We start from the raw sequence: 24,990 nt of genomic DNA on the forward strand, positions 1-24,990 counted from the left end.
ATATTACGTTTTTTTTTGTTTTAGCGATATCCAGCAAGGGGGTATAGCGTTTCAAAATATGTTCGGTATGTTTGACTCTTCGAAAATAGCTTGAAAGGTCTTACTTTTTCTTTGTTGTAAAAACCTGCAGTGTAATCCGAACCGGTGTATGCAGGAAAAACAGGTAGATCTAGGCATAGGTCAAGTCAATGATGCAATTAAAATCATTGCTATTCCGTTTTTTACTTAGCTAAGTAAAATTATTAAGACATCTTTGTCTGCTGATCTTATTGAAATTTTAGATGCTGCTTTGTAAGCATGAAAAATCATTCTCTTATCAGCTCCTTTATGAAAACGTTTTTTTAAACAGTTAATAGTTACTTTTTTGTAACAGGCGGACTGACAACCTTAAAACTGACTTGAATTTTGGGTTAACTCAACGTCAGCATGTTTAAAACCTCTTAATCGTCGAAATGATAACTTCAAAAAACAATGTTTATAAGATTTTTTTCATTCATTTAATTTACCAAGTCCATTTTTTTTTACATAAAAAACACTTTTTCTTCGTCATTTTCAATTTTGGATACAATACACAACGTATTTAGAAATAGAATTTATATATTCAAAACACTGCTCTGTAGAAAGTTAATTTATCCTTGTTTTTACTAAGCGTGAGGAACATGTGCACTCTCTCACAAGTGATGGCGTCTATGTAGCATTGCCATCTCTCTCTGTCTTGGACTTGGACTGTCTTGGACGCTCACTCCGAATTCTTCTTCAATTTAAATGTCTTGCAACTATCATCTATGACCAAATTGTTTAAGGCAACCATATACTACAATATTTGTGATTAAATTGCTATTATTTTAAGACTGTAAAGACTATAATTTTTTAAAATTTTAATTAAAAATATTCTTGAACATTTCCGTTGAGGTTGCCATATCAAGTCAAGTGCAGAAACTTTTATTTGATAAAATGTCATTTTCATCCGGTTGACACTATGGTGAAGGTCGATCTTAGCTCGGATCTTAGACTATAATTGATAAAAAAGGTTTGGAAGCAACTTGAAGACTAGATTTTTCAAAAGTAATTTTTAACAAAAATAAGACGCAATTTTCTTTCTTGGCTGTGTTTGATACATGTTCAGACCACGTTAAATCATTAGTTTTGGTTGGTTTCAGTTAGTAGTTAGTAATACTGAGGTCCATCTGAGAACATATACTGGACACAAGATTTCCAATCGTCATCAATGAGCTTAGCTTAGTAAAGCGACAAAAATGAACCCGCAGTAATAAAAAAAAATAGGGAGAGAGAAAATGCCTCCTTGTTGTTCAATTCCTTGTTTCTCACATGAAGGAAAAGTGATGGCAGTGGATAACTGAATTTTTGTTCCCGCATTGATTTGCGTGAAGATATTTGAAGATCAGACTGGCGTGATTTTAAATTGTAACAGATCCGAGCTATTAAGCGTAGTTGAATTACTTTAGAATAATTAGTTAGAGCAAGTGAAAATTATTAAAGAAATTATTGGACTATCAATGATCAATCATCTTCATACAAGCACAATAACTGTGGAGTGTAAATTTTTTTATACAAAATTAAAGATAATCTATAATATTATATGTGTAAACTCTACTTACCATTGTGTAAAAGAAAATATCCTAATTTGTATGGCCATATTCTCTATTTTATAGGATTAATGATATTATATTTTTAGACGATCCTCTATAATAAGTAAGCACAGCTTGTCCAATAATATAGAAAAAATTCTAGCAAATTGTCGTAGTTGCGACTATTTTATTGTAAGTATAGTCTTCAAAATTGCGTTGCATCATACTCCAAAGTTCTCTAAATAATTCAGCCATATTGTAGAATTTTTTCCTTTTGTAGGAATAAGCGCTGTAGTATTTCTTACTAGAATATTGTAGAATTAAACAATTTTGTAGCAAAAAACCTTTCTTTTGCTTACTTAATGTTATTGTAACTATTCTAAATAATAATTAGTGAGTTGCACATTTTTTTATACCACTGCTGATACCTACGGACCTGTGAAATTACTAATCCTCAGGAATTTTATATACAATATGTATATATATATATATATATATATATATATATATATATATATATATATATATATATATATATATATATATATATATATATATATATATATATATATATAATCCTTTGCTGATCTACAAAATGGCATGACAAATATATTTGAGCATTTTTCACAGTTCACGCTGTATCTCAGAAAGTACTAAAAAATTGACAACCTTGTAAGTACATTTTAAATGGGTGCAAAAGATGCAACTTCTTTTTTTGAAATTTATACCGACTAAATAGATTTTACATAGAATGGTCATCTTAAAATAATATTAGATTCTAATGAAAATATGAATTTTTTCTTATCTTAATAAATTAAAATAAACAAATTAAATATAAGTATCAAAGAAGATTACTTTGAATTTTTGAGCAACTCACAGTTAATTATAAGATAAAACGTATAACCAGCATAAACTAACACATTTTTTTTTAATTTTCTACAACAGAAAAATTTATCAAAAAGTTTCTTTCTGATTATTAATGCCACTAATTGGTTACGTAAAAACTCTCTACCTTCTCCGTAGCTAGCCTTTATTAATTTCTAAGAGTCAAGTCTAAAAAAGTGAAGTCTAAAAATCTATTTACTTTAAGGATTATTTTTATTGAAAATAAAAAAACAGCGGAATATATTTAGACGAAACTAAATCTTTCTAAACAAATCCTTTAAGGTTTGAAAACAAAAAGTATGTTCGTCCAGTTGTAATTTGTTAATCTTACCGAATCCGGATAAAAACCTGCAAGCACGACTATGTAAGGTAAACCTATGATGGCTTTTTGCGTCTAGGGCATTGGTATTAGTGGTATTGGTATTAAAGGGGGGCGCCCTCGCGGGCGTCCAAGCACTTAGGCCAGCAGATAGGCCAGTTGTGCCTCCAGGCTGCTCTAGAGGGCGTCCAGAATGCCGCCCCTCCTATAGAAGGTCAGCAACTCCTTTAGCCCAATACCGTGCACTGAGTCCGGATCGATCAGGGCCGTTCCGAAGACTCCCAATCTTGCCCATGTCAAGGCAGGGCACTCGGTGAGCAGATGATACGGGGTCTCCTCCCCTTCCATGCACCACCTACACTCCGGGTCGTCTCCAATGCCTAGCAAGCAAAGATGCCTCCTAAGCCTGCAATGTCCTGTGTAGGCCCCTGTTAGTGCTCTACACGCCCTTTTGGTCAGTCTAAGCAGCTCCCTGGTTCGAGGAAGGGCGGGCCCATCCATCATAAGCCTCGCCTGCCTCATTTCCGGAACAACTCTTCCGCCCCCCGTTTCCCGGTCTCTCGCCCAGGCTTCGAGAGCTCCCCGCCTCAAACACGGGGCGATCCCCAAGCGGGGTTCTGACCCTATATGCCTATGCGAGGAGCCCTCTCTGGCTAAGGCGTCCGCTGCTTCATTGCCCCGGATACCGGTGTGACCCGGGACCCAGACCAACGTGACCTTTCTCTCCTCAGCCACCCTCCTCAGTGCCCCGTCATGAGTGCAGCCCTACTATCCGAGCAGAAGAAGACTCTCCTGCTTCCGTGGTTGAGCCGAAGCACCTCTCTGGCCGCCATCAATAAAGCGAAAATTTCCGCCTGAAACACCGTGCAGTACTGACCCAGAGGGACCGACAAGCTCGATCCCGTTGTCTCGCAGTACGCTCCAGCTCCGGCCAGATCTCCCATTCTGGACCCGTCCGTGTACCAGACAAGTCCATCCCAGGAGCCAACTCTGCCCTCTCTCCAATCTTCCCTTGTTGGAAAGAGAAAGGTCAATTTGTCAAAGAAGGTCATCTCGGGGATCATGACGTCACTCGGCATGTCCATGATCCCGCGATCCCCGCGACAGCCCTCTAAAATGTTGTACGGACCCCGATTGAAGGTTCCCTCCCTCCAGAGCCCGCAGCTCGCCAGCCTCACAGCTGTCCTGGCCGCCTCCATCTGCACCCGATCCGCCAGAGAGGGCAACCCCACCAGAGCCTCTAGGGCGCTCGTGGACGTCGTTCTCATGGCGCCCGTTATGCAGAGGCAAGCCAATCTCTGCAGTTTGTCAAGAACTAGCCTTGCTCCCGCTCTTTTGGTCCCCGGCCACCATGCCACTGCCCCATGCGTGAGAATAGGCACCATGGTACCGTAGATCCACTGCATGATCTTCGGCCCCAGGCCCCAAGTGCCCCCTACCGCTCTCCGGCACGCCCACAGAGCTCCAAAGGCCGACCTGGTCCTTGATCTTATATGTTCCTGGAATCCATCCATCGAAATGTTGAGGTTGCACTCCATCTTCGTTTTTCTAGTGCAGATGACCATCTCCACCTTGCCAGGATTGACCGCCAACTTGCTGTCCAGGCACCATTGTGAGAATCTTGCCAATGCCCCGTTCAGGAGCCCCTGCATCCTCCTCACGTCCGTCCCCTGTGTCATTATCACAAGGTCGTCTGCATATGCCTGAGCATAGACCCCGTGTTCTTCCCTCAGAATATGCAATATCCACCACACGAACGGGGACAAGACCCCGCCCTGTGGACAACCCCGTGATGAACCGATGGAGACCTGCTCCCCACCCAGTCTTGCCTCGACCCTCGATCGGTCGACGGTCGGTTAGCATGGAGCGGATCCACCTTACAATGGCCGTCCCCACTTCAGTACTCTCCACCGCCCTGCAGATCGAGTACAGGGTTATTGAATGCCCCTTCGATGTCAGCGAACACCCACACCGACAGCCGTCCCGAGCCCATACCTCTAGGTCATTGCATATAGTGTTTCCGTTTGTAGTATATCATTGACCTCATGAGAGTCAATAAATACTGTGTCGCTTATGCTTCTGGTTGATATAGTAGGACTGATACAGTTTTGTTCCGGTGCAAAATCCTTAAATATAAATTCGTATGTAAAGGTTATGCCTAGTCTGATAACATCATAAAAAAACATAAAACCACTTTTTAAAATGTAAGCAAAAATATTTCTTCCAATATTTCTATAATTTTAATAATTAACATATTTAGTAGGTAAGCACAAACAGGTGGATAACAACGGAAGCAACATGACTGGTACCTGCGCAGCTGACTTCAACAGGCATATTCAACAAAACGACTTAATTAGTTATAATTGGTTACACACAGGTTAACTAAAAGGTCAGATGACAGATATGTTCACTAGTTTTAAGGATTTGAAGACCGAATTTGACAAGTTTATAACAATTTTTGGAAGTTAGTTTCTATCAAATGTGACAATGCGTATCTAAATTTTAATTGGCTTTTCTATTATCCTCACCCACGGCTTGATCTTACCCTATATGCATGTGAACTCCTAATATAAGATTTATGAACACCAAGTTTACTTATCTAGAAAAAATACAGAATATAGCCTATGCCAACCAGAATATGTACTTATTAGCAATATAAGTTATTCTGTAAACTTTATTAGTACCTTTCTTTTCTTACTTTACAACACACAAGTCGTGGGAGCCATCCGACAGAAACAGCATTCACATGTGGATTACGTGAACCTAAAACGTTGTTGTCCAAGAAAATACTACAGTTATAGGAATTTGCTGGACAATATTAGATTCAATAATAATCATTAATTAGCTGTTACAAATTGTAGAATCAATTTCTACAAAGATTGATTCTATTTCTATCTTTAACATTTTTTTTAACATTCGAAATAGAAAATTTTTTTGAAACCATGTTTTTATTTTATTATTTGATTTGATTTGACCCATGCAAAAGTGCATAGGTTCAAGTCCTGAACGTGTTCTTATAACCATCGAGACCAATTCGCATATTTCAATAATATAACCCAACAGGGAGTGAATATAAATTTTTGATTGATTTAACCTAATTCCCAATCACAATTCGATTGTTTCCGCCCTGACCTCCGTTAATTTGCGAAGCGTGAATAGAATGAGGCTGTGAGATAAATTTATTGTCACCTGGAATTTGTCACGGCAGATTTGAGGAACGGATCGATCGAATGGGGTCCGCGTTTTAGTCGAATTAGCGACGAGTATTTATATCAATGATAAATAAATGCGTGAATAAATAAAACGTTTTTAATTCGGCCTTTATTCCGTTTGATATTCGAACGCGACACGCATCGCTTGTTTCACGAAAAAAAAATCCGTTTCAATTATTTTACCGTTTAATATAAAAACACCGTCCGATGATTAATGTTTAGTTTTTGTGCCCATAAAGATATATATATTTCAATTTGGTTGAATGGCGTTGCACATGTATATTTTTTGTAACGTTTATTTGTTATTGAAAGACATAATTTCCGATTTTATGACGACTATAATAATTAATATCAATTATTGATCGAACGTAAGCGAGCCATTTTTCATTACCTGAATTGTTCGGATTTGATATTTATTTTAACATTTTTCCCGGATTTTTGCTGGCGAAAGCAAATTGTTTCAGCTTGGATATTCATAACCATTACAAATCACCTACGTACGGCCAAACAGTGGAATCATATTTTCTGAGCCCTAAACGTATACATTAAATTCCTGTTGCAAAATTTTCGACTGTAGCGAAAATATTTTTTGAAGTTAACGTTTCGTTTCTATTTACTTGGATATCGGCGAGAAACAACACCCACCTCAATAGTACTTCAAATTAGCGACTGTTATAAATATAAAAATATACATATATACTTGGCGAAATCAAATAATAATAATAATAATAATAATAATTTAGCGGATAGTGTATTCGACCCGTCCTCGACAATGACAATCGTAGCCCAGTCTAAGGCAAACTGGAGAGGAAAAGCGCTACACAGTCGGTACCTAGCGACGATTGAGGGGGACCGGATGGATACCGTCGCCTCTACGGCTTTTCTGCGTTCGGGCGGTTTGTTCCCCGAGACTGAGGGATTTATCTTGGCTATCCAGGATCAGGTCATGGCTACAAGATCATACAAATGCCGAATACTTAAACAAAATGTGGAGAGTGTGGTATGCCGTATTTGCAGAAATGTAGAGGAAAGTTTGGACCATCTAATGGCAGGGTGTGAAGTATTAGCTCATAAGGCTTACCTCGAGAGACACAACCAAGTCGCTAAAATAGTCCACCCAGAGATCAGAGTGCAGTTACGAGAGCGTAAAAGTATACTGAAATAAACCCATTCCCACGGATCGCCATATAACAAACAACATCCCGGATATAATCTTGGAATTAAAAGATAAAAAAAAAGCTTTCATCATAGACGTGGCTATACCATTGCCTAGCAACATATCGAGGAAGTATACTGAGAAAATCAATAAATACTTGCCACTAGCGGATGAAATAAAAAAAATGTGGAGGCTACAGTCAGTGCGAATAATACCCATTGTTGTCGGGGTGACGGGCAAGATCCCAAAAAGCTTACACGAAGGACTTCAAACCCTGAGTTTTGGAAAACAAAGACTTTTTGTCCCTATCCAAAAGGCAGTGCTTCTGGACACATGTAGAATAGTGCGCAGGGTTGTTGGAGATTTCTGAAACCGAAAGTGGTTGCCCAGGTTCAGCCATCTTGTCTAAGGACCAATGTTGAATATATTGACCGGAGTAATCTGAGATTAGGGGAAAATAATAATAATAATTATGAGTTTATTTGAACAATATGATATAAAAATATATTATACAGAAATAATTTCATTTACCTGTGCAAGTTTGGCGTAAGCCTAGCCTTTGGCTACTCTACTGAACCAAACCGAGACAAACTTGTTTTTTATCTAGAGAAATTATTGTAATTATACCTGTGAACATGAGTTACAGAAAAAAGAAATTATACATTATAGTAACTTTTAGGTTATGACATTCAAGGGAAATTAATTTGGTTTTATAACATTTTGGAACTCAGTGATATGTAGGTACTATATTACTTATTTTAGTTTAAGCCCGTTAATAGTTAGTTAGAAAACATTTTTTATATTTTATTTTGAAATTATGTAATGACATGTCAAGAAACTGGTTGGGAATTAAGTTAAAATACTTTGTTCGGTATTACAACGCAACATAGTCGGCGCGTGACCCGGCTTCGCAAGTCCATCGTAGGCCGCCGGCCCCTGGAATGCTTTGATCCGATGCCGATCCAGACCGGTCAAAACAGTTCGATGAGTCTTTCTGGCAAGTCCGTGAAAAAGAGTTAGAGTCAGAATTCATCTACCGGGCTATGTAATTAATTTAAAGAATATCAGTCCTTTGTTTTCTTTAGAAAATGTAATTTATTTTCATCAATAAAAAAAAATCTTTATCAAGAAATTTGGGTAGTGATTTATCGAGTGCAACAACGAGCGCACGGGCCACTCATCGGAAACCCAAACATACTTTACGGCGTTGTATGAAAATGAGCGCTTAGAGATTGCAGTTTTATTATGTGGCATTATTTCTAATATTAATATTGTGGACAGTGTTACGAAATATTAAGCGATTTTTTAAGGAAACTGGCGAATTAGGATTATTTATTATCTTAAACAAAAATATCAAGAAATGTAGGATTCTTCCAGTCATTCATTTTGAGCCATTTTATGTTATTGTATTATTATGATCAAATTTCCCCACACTGAACACGCTTCTTACTTTCCTGATGCAAACAGAAACCATAGACAAATTCACAATAATTGACGTTACAGAGGACCAGAGATTCACACAGACTTCGGTTCAGATGTTTACTTAAAATATGTATTATGTAAAACTTTCATGTAGGCAAAAGATTTTTTAAATATTTAAATAAGATAACTCCCAAATTCTTGGCACAATTTTTAAAAATTAATTTTGAGTTTGTCCCACATGATTTACTTGGATTAAGTTTTAGGTTGTGGTCTTGAGACATCTGATTTAAAGTTTGAAGGTAATCATTAATATATACTTCAAATTCTTTACAATTGTCGAGGCTGAAGCTACAATACATTCGTGTATCATCCGCAAAGGCTTGAATGTTATAGAGTTTTAAAGATCTCAAAATATCAGAAGTAAAAATAATGAAAAGCAGCGGGCTTAAAATTGATCCCCGTGAATTTCTACCTTTTCTGAATATTTATCATTTGAAAGAATTGATTTAAACTCAAAGTTAAGTATAATTTGAGTAGATTAGAAGATTCTATATCGAAACCGTAGTATCGTAGTTTAGCCACAAATAACTCGTGATTAATTGTGTCGAATGCCTTCGAAAAGTCTAAAAGCACTAAAACGGAACTGATCTTTTTTCCCAAGCTTAAAGAATATCATCCAATACATTAGTCAAAGCTATCGACGTACCAAATCCTTTACGAAAACTACACTGAGTATTGGGAATGATACGTTTTTATAGAAATTGTTATTATAAGTTTATTTTTGACAGTCTGACTTGTTTTGTAGTTAGTCTTACAATTACACGCGGAAGATGTCACAAAAGATATTTCAGTTAAAAGACGAACAGAAACAAATAATTTTTTTTCAAATCCTGAAAGTTTTTATAAAGTATTTATAAAAATTATGAAAAACAATAAAACTGCCAATATTTTCTTCGATCAATGAATAACATATGAAATTTTCGCCTATATTACAACTAAAATTTAACGCCTCTTTTTCCATATAAAGGAATTGATGGGTTTCGTCTGGGCTTATAACAAATCAAATTTTTATGTAGTCGACGTTTTGGCAAATTTATTGCCTTCTTGGGGACTAATAAGGATGATTTTTCATGTTAAAAGCAACAAACGTTTATTAATATTTGCAAAAAGTTCTTTTGCCGGCGTCGACTACAAAAGAATTGGATTTTTCCTAGTAAAGTGATTCAATTATTACGTACTCGCAAATAAACTCTAAATAAACTTTGTTAAACAGAAAAATCAAAAGTAGCGACGTCATTATACCTAGCAGTCAATAGATCACTAAATATGTCTTCTAGGTAAAGTGTTCTAAACCATCATTGTTTTTAAGTTAAGCACCAATAACGATGGTAACAGCAACTTGGCGAAAAGCCAGACACCGGTCACCGTGCCATACATCACTGGACCTGGGTCTCATGTCTTTCGCAGTTTACCGATTCTCCTCCACCGTTCACACAGCTTGCGACCCTAAAATTAGACGCACATCAAAGAAAATTCGAGGCGAAAAGGGTCGCGTCTCAAAGATCCTTTACCCATTCATTATGAGGTTTTGTTACTCGATTAACGAAGGTATTTGATTGCTACGGGGGTTCTTAACAGCGTTGTTTATTCGGTGTATCGTCGTTAAAATAATGGTCTCAAGATTCGTATTTTCGTGTTAAAAATATTGTGGGGTATTATTTATTGTTAACTAAGAGTAGGTACTACAAACTTCGTTTTATTAATTCATCATCTCAGGAACTATAAAAATGGATATAGTAATATGACGACAGGTAATTGTAGTTAACATACTCAAACGATTCTGGATAGGGCCTTTTCTTTTTTTTTTTGGTTAGTTTGGGTTAGTTTTAGGATATAATCGCTCCATTTCTGTTTCTACATTGTTATGATCATGGAATTAGCAATATTTATACATTAAATCTTAAGCCGTTTCGTTCATACCATCTATAATGGTTATGAAATAAGATTGAACACTATTGGCTTTGCTAATTACTTGTTGGGCGTACGGCCTACTTCGATTTTAAGCTATTTCAATTAAGGCAATATGACAATTTGTTTTCGTTTATATTCCTAACTTTAATACTTTGTGTGTATCGGGTTAAATAATTTTTAAATTTCTCCAATTTCGCTTCAATATTGAAATGTTCTACGAACAAAAAATTTAGAGAAAAACCAACTTACAAAACAAAGTGTTCACCTGCCGTTACCTGGTGGTACCTACCATGACCATAAAAATTGCTACAGACGGTGTCCAAAACTCCTGATTTTTCTGAATTAATCTGTAAATAACGTTCGTCTTCGATGTGGGACTTGGATAAATGGCTATTTCAGCTATTAAATGTCTTCCGGACCGCTTGATTAAGTCAAAATAATAAACCTTTCATTCGGAATTTTAAAAGACTTACTATGGATCGGTTATATCGTTTCACCGATCCTTCCCTTTTTCTAAAGATTCTTATGTGATGCATACAAATTCACAAAAAGCTGTACTTACTGATTTTCCACATTTTCTAATGCAGCAACCGGCATTAACAATCCTGGTGGCCAATAACCACGTTATAAATTTAGTCTCTGAGGGAGGAGCTCCTTAGCGTCACTTTTTGTAAGCAAATTCTCGCGTGAAAAACGATATAGAAACAATCGCGTTGACAGGTTTTAATCATTAATAATAATTTAATAATTAAGTAACGATTCATTTTATTCTTAATTTTGCCTTTCATTTGCGTGATCACGCCGTTCCTTGATCGACTGCAATTTCTACGTACAAAACAATCCGGAAAGTCGTTAACCTACAAAGTAAAACGTGTCAAAAACAAAAGCAAAATTAATCGCCGAAGTTGATCGAACGCGCTGTATTTATTATATCCTCTTTTATCGAGTGTAAATCCAGACTGTTGGCGTAAGGGAAACTAAAATCCACTAACGTCCAGGCAGAGAGGGCGAGAAAGAGAGCGTACGAGAGGCCCCCGGGTTTAATGAGTATTTTTTGAAGGTGTCGGTAAAGCGTTTAGCCGGCAGTAATCGACCATTCAGTGTACGTTTTGATTTCGTGTTTTCCTTGATAGACCTTTAACGGCTTTGCGTGGACGTGAGAAGCCTGGAAACCGAATTAATATAAATTAGCACAGAGAATCGTGGGTTAAGTTTTTTCAGTATTAAAAGAGTTTTGTAATCCTTTATTAATGTGACTTTTAACTGCCAAAATTGTTATAATAATTGGTTTGCGGACTATTTCTAGGAATACCAAGTTATATATATATATATATATATATATATATATATATATATATATATATATATATATATATATATATATATAATATAATACAATAATAGAGGAATTGGGCGGTCTGTATCCCCGACAATACGGATTTACAGAAGACAAGTCCACGCTGTAGGCGCTAGAAGACATCATCGAGACAACGAAGGAGTACGAAAACACGTGGTGCGTTCTTCTAACAATTGATGTTAAGAACGCATTCAATTCGGCCAACCACGGACTAATCATCCAGGAACTAAAGAAAAAGAGAATATCATATATACCTTGCGGACATCATATCAAGCTATCTGAAAGACAGAAAAATACTTATCGATAAAAATGAAACCATGGATGCTGAGGTCGGAGTTCCACAGGGTTCTGTCTTGGGACCGACATTGTGGAACGTCTTCTCTGACGTCGTATTAAACTTAGAACTTACAAGGGATGCCGTGAATATCAGAATTGCCGATGACCTGGCGCTTGTTGTCAGCGCTGGCTCTGACCAGATGCTCATGGATGAAAACGCACACACTCATTCTGGTACCAGACAAGACAGAGGCAGTCATTTTGAGGGGAAGACGTAAGCGAGATCACATAGCCTTCAACTTGGAAGGAGCGAGGGTGATCCCTTCTAAAACAGTGAAATACTTGGGCATAACCATAGGCAGCAGAGGAAGTTTCAGAAAACATATGGACCGTGTAACTGTGAAAGTAGCAAAAATATCGAGCTTAGACGGAACTATGTCTAACGTAAGGGGACCCAAGAGCGAAAAAAGAGCAGTATTGCGCAGTGCTATGCACAACATTATTCTGTATGGTGCTCCGGTCTGAAGTGCAGTGCTAACAGTCAAGCAATACAAATGTCGGGTGGAAAGAACACAAAGGAAAATGCTTTTATGTGTGAAATCAGCTTACAAAACTGTATCTCTAAAGGTACTGAATATATATATATATATATATATATATATATATATATATATATATATATATATATATATATATATATATATATATATATATATATATATATATATATATATTCAAATATTGATTCACGGATGGAAAAATGTGATGACACTATATTCCGGGATATCATCCGTTCGCTTGTTGAACTCCGACTGGAATCCTGCAAGTGTTTTCGGAGCGCGAGTATTGAAGATGCCAAGTGAGATTTTGGCGATTTGGCGAAACGTCTGCAGGATTCCAGAGTTCAACAAGCGAACGGATGATATCCCGGAATATAGTGTCATCACATTTTTCCATCCGTGAATCAATACAATATGAAAAAAAAAATTATATATATATATATATATATATATATATATATATATATATATATATATATATATATATATATATATATATATATATATATATATATATATATATATATATATATATATATATATATATATATATATATATATATATATATATATATATATAATATATATTCGTGTCGAAGTGTTTTCGGAGCGCGAGCGTTGAAGATGCCAAGTGAGATTTTGGCGAAACGTCTGCAGGATTCCAGTCGGATGCAGGATTTGCAGGATTCCAGTCGGATGCAGGATTCCAGTCGGAGTTCAACGAGCGAACGGATGATATCCCGGAATATAGTGTCATCACATTTTTCCATCCGTGAATCAATACGTGAGAATATATATAAATATATATATATATATATATATATATATATATATATATATATATATATATATATATATATATATATATATATATATATATATATATATATATATATATATATATATATATATATATATATATATATATATATATATATATATATATATATATATATATATATATATATATATATATATATATTTGCAAGGTATATATGGTACTTGGGTCACTTAGTACGTATTTCCACGCGTGTCGGTTGTTAGCAAACTGTAGGTTATCATATTTAAGAGATATATATTAACATAGATTAACTGTGTCATTAAGAAGAACACATCCAGAAATAAGTTTCGTTCTCCGTAACATTTTCTTGATCAAATTTCTCTAATAAAAAGTAGCGTAAAACTGTTTCGCCGACCAAGCAGAAAGCGGGTTAAAAAGAAGATCTAAAAATTTCATTATACGCATTAAATATTCGCCTCGAACGACGACGACGGCAACAGAAAAAAAATCTCATTAAACCCCGACAATATTTATTTTTACCGGAATTGCAACTTAAACGCAGTACATGTAAACACGTATTAAAGGCAATAATTTCGAGGTCCTTTTAATGATCCACAATAAACGGCACTCGCTGCCACGATATAAAACGATACTTTTATTTGCATGAGAACTACACGGAATATTTTGAGTATGCCGAGAGATGGCGCTCTTGTATTTGAACACAAACTTTATTTGATCAAAATTATATTTTACGTTAGTTTTGGGCTGGTCTAACTTATGTTTTGAGAACGTTTTTAGCAGTGCTCTCACAGCTTATGTATTACGACCTATATGCAAGTTAGAAGGTGGGTGCAGTGATGATGCAGGCCTATTCGTTGATGATCCGCAAATAACAAAAATGCCGATAATTGAAAAAGATGTTTTTTAGTTATTATCTCCAGAACCTCGAGTATTTTTTGAAAGCAACACACAATTTGTAACTCAAAGTCCATAAACTGAAGAGATAAAAGACTGGAAGAGGGTCAGAAAATAAAGTATCGATCTTAAAAGGATATGGCTTAAGGTGCTACGTTTCTTTGATGTTTTAGAAGTCTGGAATGTGAAAGCAGTTACCTTGATCTTAAAAACTGACAGAAGAAGAAGGTCTAGGATTTATCAACTAGGCCACTATGTAAAAAAACATAAACATATGAAAAATCAGAACCAGAACCAAAACCTGGCCTAGTACATAACAAATGCAACCCAGAACCAACTCTCTTACAGTTTCAAGGAGCTATTGTTTAAATTGATCGTATGTGTGAGTTTTGGAGGGGAAATTGTGTGGAGAAGATTAAGAAGATATATAAATATACATACAGTTAACGCGTATTCCAGCATATCCAGCCTAATTCTAGGAATCCCATAGATAGGAATAGTAAAGTTCGTCAAAATTATTATCGCTAAAATGTACAATTATGTAAATAAGCAAAACTTAGCTTAGCTGTTCAAACATTGAATGAAAATGAGTGCTGTTAATACTAATTTATTAATTATGCACTCCTATTATAAGCAATATATAATAAATATTAAAAAGTATTATGAAATCCACATCACATGCATATTTGAATGTTAATATAAAAATATCTCCTTCAGCTACCAAACATTTCCGCCGCAATTACATAGAAATTTCATGAGGTACTTCGGTTGCTCGTTTTGTATTTTGATTTTTCTTATAATTGTCCCACTTGTTTGAAGCAATAAATTTTCCTTTACTATTCATTTCTGTTTCGAGCTTGTTAGAAGCCATGGTTTAAAGGTCACCCCTATAGGTACATATAGAAATAAACTTTTAAAGTTAAGCTTAATTCCCACTTTGAGTCAATTGTTAGATGTAGTATTATTTTACGAGAGTTTTTTCAATTCAAAAAAGTTAAATTTGCTATAGGAATCCAGCAGAGGGAGCTGCTTCAGGGCTGTTTATGTCTAAATGCATATTATTTGTCATCAGCATAATAATTAATCTAATTAAGAAACCTATTGTGTCCATTACCTCAACTTATTTGACTGGTACACAATTTTTTATTTAACAAATTTTCTCCACGAATGAAAAGTATAGTATAGGAATAGTATTAAAACTGCCGAATCAGGAGTTCGTTGTGTTTTCGTCGAAGTTATAATACCGACTTCTGAGAGAGATGCCAACTAAAATAAAAATCAAATTTTACTCAACGATAAATTGCAACTCAGTATTCCGATATAAGTGAAAAAGTTGCAAAAGTTGCAAATAGTAACCAAAACCAACCAAAAATGCCACAATAATGCTTATAACTTCAAATTCCGTAATGACCAGTCCATTGTGTAAGAACATGTACAGGATAAAATGACTAAGTGGAAGTCATCTTTTCCTGTTAGTATTTTTATCTCTTTAGCACGTGACTCTTGACTAATCAAGATAGCCATGCATTATGCTCGAGTGTTGTCAAACTAATTGATGTTTTCAGTTTAAATAGTTTATCATAATATTATTACTTAAAGTAAAATACAATTGTGTTGTATGTTTTTAGACAACATCTTTGGTAAGTACCTACGCGTATTATAATAATTTAGGTTTTCGTATATTTCGTTGTAAAAAGTAATAGGCTAATGCAATAATACTTTATTTTAGTGACAAAATGAGTTGTTCGAACAATTATTATAACAACGTACAAGAGATTATTAATGATCTTATGGATGTTCCGGTAGAATTTGCTACTAATTCTCGTAATACAATCCCTACCACTTCAATAGTAAATGAACCACTATTAAATCCTACACAAGTTATAGAAAAGCGCAGATGGGTAATCAAAAATCCTCAAGGAACAAAACGTGAGCAAAAAAAATTATTAAAAAAATCCTGTTTAGCGTATATTAATACTAAAGGCAAACAAATGTCTGCTAAGTCCCCTAGAAATGTAAATTGTGACAATTGCCGCTATAAATGTACAGAAGTATTTCCTGCAGATCTTCGACAAGATATCTGTAAAGAATATCATAGTCTATCCTATGACAGACAAAAGGACTTCATAATTAATACTGTTGCAACTTCTGAATGTCAAAGAATACGAACCAGGGACTCTAGTAGACCTTCAAAAAATGTTTCTAGAATTTATACATTTTTAAAAAATGGAAAAAAGCAAAGGGTTTGTAAAAAATTTTACTTAAAAACCATGTCGATAAGTCATGGACCGGTTGATTCTGCTGTACTGAACATAGGTGGGAATGGAATAAATCATTCAATTCAAGATCGAAAAGGAAAAAGTTACCCAGAAAACAAGACTAAACCTGTCATGTTGAATGAGGTGAAGAGGCATATAGAATCATTTCCTGTAATGGAATCACACTATTGTAGACGTGGGACGACACGGAAGTATCTTAATTCTAATTAATTCTATCTAAAGATTTACAGATGAGCAATCAAAAGGATTTTGTTTCTCCAATAACATATAGGAGAGTGTTTTGTACACAGTATAACTTATCTGTCTTCAAACCCAAGAAAGATCAATGTTTGCTGTGTGTTAAAGAAGCTAAATCTATTGAAAAATCTGAAGAATTTCTTTCTCACATAAAGCGAAGAGATGATGCTAATAGAGCAAAAGATTTAGATAAACAAAGAGCAATTCATAACGAAACTTTTGTATCAGTAAGTTTTGATTTACAGAGTGTCCTGCAAATTCCATGCGCCGAGGTATCACCTCTTTATTATAGTCGAAAGCTCTGTGCATACAATTTAACAATTTATGAAGCAGCTCCAACAAATAAAGGATATTGTTATCTTTGGTCCGAAGTAGATGGCCAACGAGGAAGTTGTGAAATAGGTGCAGCTTTGTTAAAGTGGTTTAAAACCTTACCTGATACTGTCAAAGAAGTGTCACTCTTTAGCGACACGTGTGGTGGGCAAAACCGAAACAAATACATTGCGGCTCTTTTGTTGTTTATAGTCAACCAGTTACCTATAGAGATTATTACTCATAACTTTTTAGAAAAAGGTCACTCACACATGGAGGCTGATTCGATGCATAGTGCAATTGAAAGTGCAGAAAGATACATTCCTGTATTTTGTCTTAATGATTGGAAGACAATTATGACACTAGCAAGATACAAGAGAGGCAAAAATAAAGCTTCTGATGCATACATTATAGAGCAAAATGACCTACCACAACATTATTGACTTGAAAGAACTCAATACATCTATACTACAAAATACAATTCGGGATGAAGGGTGAGCAAAAATAGAATGGTTAAAGATCAAACAATTAAGGTACGAAAAAGAGAAAAAAATATTTATAATGTTTATGACGAAAAGTATAAAATGTTTAATGTGAGAGGCAAAGCAAAAGGTAGGCCCAGTAATATTGCAAAAGAAACTGAGTTAAAGAAATGGTATACTGAACCCTCGCCTATATCGGCCAAGAAGAAAAAAGATTTAATTAAACTTTGCCGCAAGAAGGTAATCCCAGTCGAATACCATGGTTGGTACTTTAACATACCGAGTGACAATTCGTTGACAGACTGGTGTCCAGAACACTCAGACAATGAAAATTGCGATGAAGAGATATGAAGTTGCAGCTAATTACTACTATTTGTTTAATTATAGTTTTTTTAAGCTTAAATACATATTCTAGAATCTGCATTGTTCATAAAAACCATTACAAACCTACGGTAGTTGAAATTAATTACTAGTTTAGTATTTGTTTAAGTTAGGTATAGGCTTTTTTCATTTAAAATACATATTCTAAAAACTACATTGTTTATAAAAATCATTATAATCTAATCTGACGCAAAATAATTGATTTTATAATCAGAAGCAAAGATTAAAATGCTAATAACTCAAAAGTACTATCTGTGGACTTGGTCACTTTCTCTTGTATACCGATGATATGTATTCTTTGGAGATTAAAATTAATGTTACAATACACAAAATACTAAACAACGGAACAAATTTAAACCGCAATCTAAACCAAAAATAAACACGAATACTAAGAAGCAAATCATATGCCTTTACATTAAAAAAAAAAACATACCTGAACATAAAATTTAACTGTCATGGAACAAAATATAATTTTTTTTACCGTAGGCGGCAGTGATCTTAGGTTCTCCAGTAGTGTCATTCCTTGTTGTTTTCGATTTTGTACAATTTGCGCAGTGGTAACGCCCTATCTTCAACCAGAGCCTGTCTTTGACATAACTGACAGTGAGCTGAAGAGCGGCTGAATGGCTCAGGAGGCAGTTCTCTTACCATTGCGAGAGTTTTTCCGGGGCTGAAGCAGTGGAAGCTTCCAATGCGAGGACTAAAAGTGGGCTCTGAACGAACACTGGTAGGAATCGTAACGGAACACTGTCATGTAAGAAGGCACCTTCAAATCATGGACGTGGTTTAGAAAAGGAGAAAACTCCAATTCACCTCTTAACCAGCTGTGCACCACTAGAGTACAGCCTATTAAGAGTGCTAGGAGCTCAATTCATTAAGCCTGAGGAACTGTCCAGAAGTACAGGACATTGAGCGAAGGTGTGCGGGAATAATTGAAAGGTCTGAGCGCCCTGAGCGATGGGACAGGGGCGCACCTCAGTTATCATGAGCAGTTTGAAATAGAAAATAATTGTTTTTATTATAAATCTATATTAACGATTTATTGATGTTTTCCTTTTTTTCAGGTGTAGCGAAAGCCGACGACGACCGAAGTGACAATCCTCCGATGCCGGGGCCCAATCCTAAAGTAGTTCGCACCGTTAACGGTTCGGAAGTTAGTAGGAATAACATTATTTTCCTGCGAAGCACAAAATCTTTAGACGCGGGTCATATCCTGCTGCGAACTGATCAACTAGTCAAAAATAATATCTTGGTCGACGATGGCGCGGAACCCAAAATCGGCCAGATTCTGATCCAACCCGCCGATTTTAAGAAGGGCGTTTTTCTTCACGGGGTTAAAAGGTTGGGCGCCAGTACACCGATATTTCTGCTGAGCGGGGCGGAATCCGGTAGCCAGTTAATTATTCATACCGCTCCCGATGCGGCGGTGCCATCTGTCCGAGGATGCGTCGAAGGGGGTGAAGATAATGTCACATCAAAAACAGTAACTCAGTCGTTGGAAGTAGTTCAAGATAGGGAAGCTGGTTGTAGTAGCGGCAGTAGCAGCCGAGGTGGTTCTACGCCAGTCGGTTCAGGTATGTGTTGTCTGTTTCATTTGTTTCATATTTTATCTTAACTCTCACATCTCGCGTTTATTTCTGTTAGTACAGGGCGTGTGGGAAATAACCCCTCCCAAGGCAAAGGCTACTTTTTCTATATCAAAATATTTTCAAATGGATAAGCTAATGTATGACATTTGAGTTTGGGGAAAATCGTATTGTATGCCTATTATTTAATTAAACAATTAGTTTCACTAAAATTTTCAATAAATTTTCCAAGAAACTGTTAAAAAAAGTTAGTTTTTCTTTATCTGTCGATACCTGATTAAATGCCGCTCTCATTGCTGATAACGTTTATTCGTCCAGTTGAATTCGAACTACTCAGACAATGAAATACTCATAAATATAAATAAAATATATACTTACATTGAAATGGTTGTCACGAAACGCATGAATCATCCTTTGTCAGGGATTTTACGGGCAAGCTTTTTTTAGAACACACAAACAGTTTTTCCGGTGTCCTTATTGTCCTCTGCGCCGGTTTGTCCGGTAGTGTAGTAAATAAAAATGAAGGCAACTAATTTTAGATTGTTTTGACGCTTTTTGAAATGTATTAATTTATATTATTAATTACAATGGTTAGAAGTGTTTGAAATTATTTTAAGCATGCTATCAAATCTTCTTGTCTTCTTGTTGTAGATGTTTAATTATTTTTAACATTTAATTTCATTCGTGAATTGAAGCTATGATTATGCTTAACAACTCTCAACTTACTTTAAATTTTGTTTAACCTTAATATCTCTATCTCATGTTGAAACATATGTCAGTTTTAGTTTTTTTAAGTAAATTTAGGTAGCGTATATAGACTCCTTGATTTATTCACATAATTAACCGTTGATAATTGTTGATTGTGTAGCAGAATGTGTAGTTTCTATATGCAAAATATTTTTTTCTCTATCCAATAAATTGCTAAATAAAAAAATATCATTCTGCTGTACAGTGTGCAAGAACAAAATATTAATTCCTTACAAAATGAGTAAAGAATATAAGACATTGGAGGTATCCAATTCTTCAACCTTATGGGAACCAAATACAACATATATAAGACCAAAAATCTTTCTTTAATAAAAATGTTAGTAAAAGAACACATTTTTGGACAATTCACCAAAGATTTTACACCGTCGAAAAGGTGCCTGGGAAAGATTGCTTTTGTGAAACAACTAAACAGCATGGCCCTAACGTTGACTTTTTTAAATATTTTAATGGTTAATAATTTAATGCTTTCAACCGATAGCAGTCAATTGGGCAAAAGTTTCTGAATCGATGGTAAATATCAAAATATTCTTAAGCGGTTGATTAAAAAGTACCTAAAATTTTAATCTATTAGGTTTACAATTTCATATTTGTTTCTTTAATTTCATAGGTTCTTCCATTCGGACTATTCGGAGTCCTATTATGCTAGAAATCAATTATTATTTCGTCAATTATTCCGAGTAAATTTTAGCGTAATCGAGTATTCTCGTGACCTGAAGCAGTTTTCTTTTTCCGTTATTACACACTCGTTTTATGGTTCCAAATAAAAAAAGTGAACGCTTTCGGCTTACCCCGGACTCAAAGTTGCATGGAATTAAACAGGAATTTTGAAAAAAACGTAACCAACTTCGTATCGAAAGATCTGACGAATATAATCCGGCCATTTTGTACGGATAATTGCCCAAACAAAATGCCTAACCAGCGACTTTCGTAACGGTTTCAAATTATAGTTGTAGTTAATATGCTGCCGGAGGGGTGGGGGGCATTAATAAAAAATCAGTTTTTATTTTATAAATATTTGGGGCACGTGGCGACACGCTATTTAGCCACGCCAGACTTGGCCGTCATCGAGTAAGCAAATTAATTTGAACTTCTTTACGAGTTTTAGTCATTTTTATAATTTTTATAAAGCTATAGGCTACCAACAAATACGATTCTATTGTTTCTCAAAATATTCGCCCTGATTATCGATTGGGGCACCTCCAAAACATGCTTTTTAAACGCATCAATCCCTTCTTCTGGTGTCAAAGATCGTTGCTCACGCCAATTTATTCTTAATGTATGGGAATACAAAGAAGTCATTAGGTGCCAAATCAGGACTATATGGTGGATGGCTCATCAAATCGACGTTTTTAATCTTTAAAAAGTCCTTTGTTTGCACTGATCGATGAGAGCTAGCATTGTCGTCGTGGAGAGTGATTCGTCTTCGGCTGTTGGTTTTTCTAATTTCTTCGAAGACCTTCGGCAAACAAATGGTTGTGTACCATTCAGAATTGACTGTTCTACCTTTCACCAAAGAAACGGTTGCAACGTGGCCAGTTTTCCTGAAATCACAGGCTACAATTTGTTTCGAGGTGCTTCGCGCGCGAACAACTTTTGTGTGCTTTGTCTCATTCTGAAAGACCCACACAGTACACTGCTGCTAACTTTCAGGTTCATATCCATAGATCGATGATTCATCACCTGTCACGATATCATAGATGTGTTTGGAAGCACCGCGATTGTATTTTTTTAGCATTTCCTTCGACCAATCAACACGAGCCTTTTTATGAGCAAATTGTGTGGAATCCGACTCGAAAAATTTTTTCTAGCGGCTAAATATTCATGCAAAATTACGTATGTATGCTGGTCCCACTAATACCCAAAGATCCCTCAATCTCATGGTAAGTCCTGCAGAATCAGTTTCCGCACTGCATCAGTGTTTTCTTGGACAACCACCGATTTTGGACGACCTTCACGAAATTCATCCTTAAGCAAACTACGATCACGACTGAAGTCCGAAGACCTGCGATAAACAGTAGTCCTAGATGGTGCATTAACTCCAAAAGTCGAATTAAGTTCATCGATGCATTGTTGTTGAGCTAGTCCACGTCTAAAGTTGTAAAAAAAACCGTTTAATTTATCACAAAAAACACAAAATGTCAAATTTCCCTATAAAAACGTTCGCCAGATAGCAGGACTAAGAAAATCCCGAAATATAAAAGGTAGCCCTCGTAACTTTTTCATTTGCATGGTCACGAGATTTATACCATTAAAGTGCAACAAAGACGTGATTTCATTTTTCTGTTTAATCTATGATTCGGTGGCCTAAGGTGTTCGTATGCACATTGTATAAAAAATTGAATTTCTGGATGGAGCTTATAGAAATATTCAGGCTTCTTTGGTATAAAGGAAAAGGAAACAAAATTTTCGTATTTTCGTATTTTCAAAAATATTTATTTTTTTAAAAACGCCAAATATGAAAGAATTAGAAACAAAAACGTTTCCAAATTTTCAATAAGAATGATTTTTTTTTGCCGTTCACCTTTACTCCTTCACAAATTTAAATTATTTGTTAATGAAAATTCCACAGGCTACTGTAATACTATTTACAAATCTTCTGGTTTCCTCCTGCGTGGGATCGACCTTGTTGACGTTTTGTCAATCATCCTGCTGGCTCTTTCGGCAGGTTTTAATAAATAGTTTTTTAAAAATTTGCTTAGAATTATTCCGTTTTACTACGTTTCGAGTATGGAACGCATCGTTTTGCAATGACTCCTTTACGAAGAGGTGACGCCAATTAAATTTGAATCTACGAGAGCCTAGAAACTCTTTCGACAGGATTGACCGGCATGATGCGTTGTTTAGCGGAATAGTCTTGTACACCGTCGTCATATACATGCACTGGAGTTTTTGTAGGATCAGTGATCGCGCAAAACGGTTTCTAAGACTTACCCGTGAAGACCGTTTCAGTACAAGCCGTGCTATCGGACGTGCATGGAGAGTAGCTACGAGCCGACAGATAGATATTCATCAGATGATCGATTTATTGAGGTCGTATAGAGGTCGTAGGAGACAAGACAATGCCAGAACGCATACCGCTAGAGTGATGTCATGTTGGGAGCCAAATATCGAATACACGCGAAATATTCATCAGATGAACGAGGACCAGATGGAATTTGACGCGAAAACTGGTCAAAATTCACGATTCCCAACTTTCGCGATTCAATTTGTCATAAAAAATGTTTATTACTCTCCCGCCAGTTAAACTTAAACCCAAAATGAATAGGAAAAAAGTCGCGGCAGTAAAATCTCGCGCCCAGGAGTGCAAGTGAACTTAAATGCAAATTTTACTTTTAAAATCGCGCCATAAAATATATGAGGCGGAACGGCAACATTCTTTGTGAATAATGTATCACTTAAGTAAACTAAAATCTCTGGAAAAGTGGCCCATAAAACATCGAGCCGACGTGGCTGGCGAATCCAGAAATCGCCCGATTTTAATACGCCCCTTAATTCGCCAGATCTGGTTCCTTGCTTTGAGTTTTTTCGCGTTTGCGTTTGACGCAAAATGTACTAGTCGAAATTCCTTGTCGAATTTTCAATTTTCACACTACTAATTTACTAAACTGAATATTTTGTAAAATTTTTATTGCAGGCGCTTTAATTTTAAATCTCATTTTAGTCAATAACATGCCGGTTGAATCTACAGTACCCTCCGGAGTGACGGAGCTTTCATTAAATAATTTTGTTATAAGTCTCTAAAAAAGTCATACATGCTACCAAAATGGACGTACTGTATTAAACCCGGAATGAATATATAATAATAATATTAATAATAAGTGCCTTTTATTAGGTAATAAGAGAGTATTACAATAAATTTGTTACTACCACTTCGGCGCAGTCTAACTTAAAAGCTACTCTACTAAATCGGACGTTGACATGCTTAGCCAAGACATTTAACTTTAGACATTACGCATTCGAGCAATTCATAATAATAAAAATTTTAGCTTTTAAGGGTCAGTACCTGTCTAAAAAATATCCTATAAAAACCATAAACAGTTTTAGAAAATGAACATGTTATTGTTAACTTAAACCGAATTTAACAAAAAAATATTATAGGTGTATTTGGAAGTTTTAACATTGAGACCTAAACAGTGTTTGGGTATTGTTTTATAACGGAAAAGAACGACGAAGCATAGCGGTGCGATGGTGGGGCATTGTAAGTTACTTCTGATATTTATATTATGTACGTTATAACGAAATATTAATCGCTCACGAATAGAGGTGGGAGCAAGGGGTTCGTTAATAATCTTAATTAAAAAACGTTAAACTAAAATGTAGATCCCTACGAGCATTAATTTTCAGCCAATTTATATCGCTATAAAGATGAGACATACGATCAAATTTCAATAGACAAAACGGGGACATGAATTTTGAACTCTTTGTATTCGGGTTCGACTATCATGACCCTAGAAAAACCCGTAGACAAAATCATAATAATTAAAGTTAGAAAAGACAAGTGA

The 24,990-nt window shown here is 35.6% G+C and overlaps 1 protein-coding gene across 13 annotated transcripts in view; it reads left to right on the forward strand.

Moving 5' to 3' along the window:
* LOC132704084 (calmodulin-binding transcription activator 2) overlaps nt 1–24,990 on the forward strand; it is a 426,963-nt gene that overhangs the window by 138,210 nt on the left and 263,763 nt on the right. For all 13 annotated transcript variants that reach the window (XM_060673822.1, XM_060673821.1, XM_060673825.1 and 10 more), the window contains one exon: nt 19,199–19,708. In XM_060673822.1, coding sequence (XP_060529805.1) covers nt 19,199–19,708 — 510 coding nt within the window. The remainder of the gene's footprint in view (nt 1–19,198; nt 19,709–24,990) is intronic.

Source organism: Cylas formicarius, unplaced genomic scaffold (assembly GCF_029955315.1).
Source record: "Cylas formicarius isolate icCylForm1 unplaced genomic scaffold, icCylForm1.1 PGA_scaffold_6__28_contigs__length_40554024, whole genome shotgun sequence".
Classification (NCBI taxonomy): domain Eukaryota; kingdom Metazoa; phylum Arthropoda; class Insecta; order Coleoptera; family Brentidae; genus Cylas; species Cylas formicarius.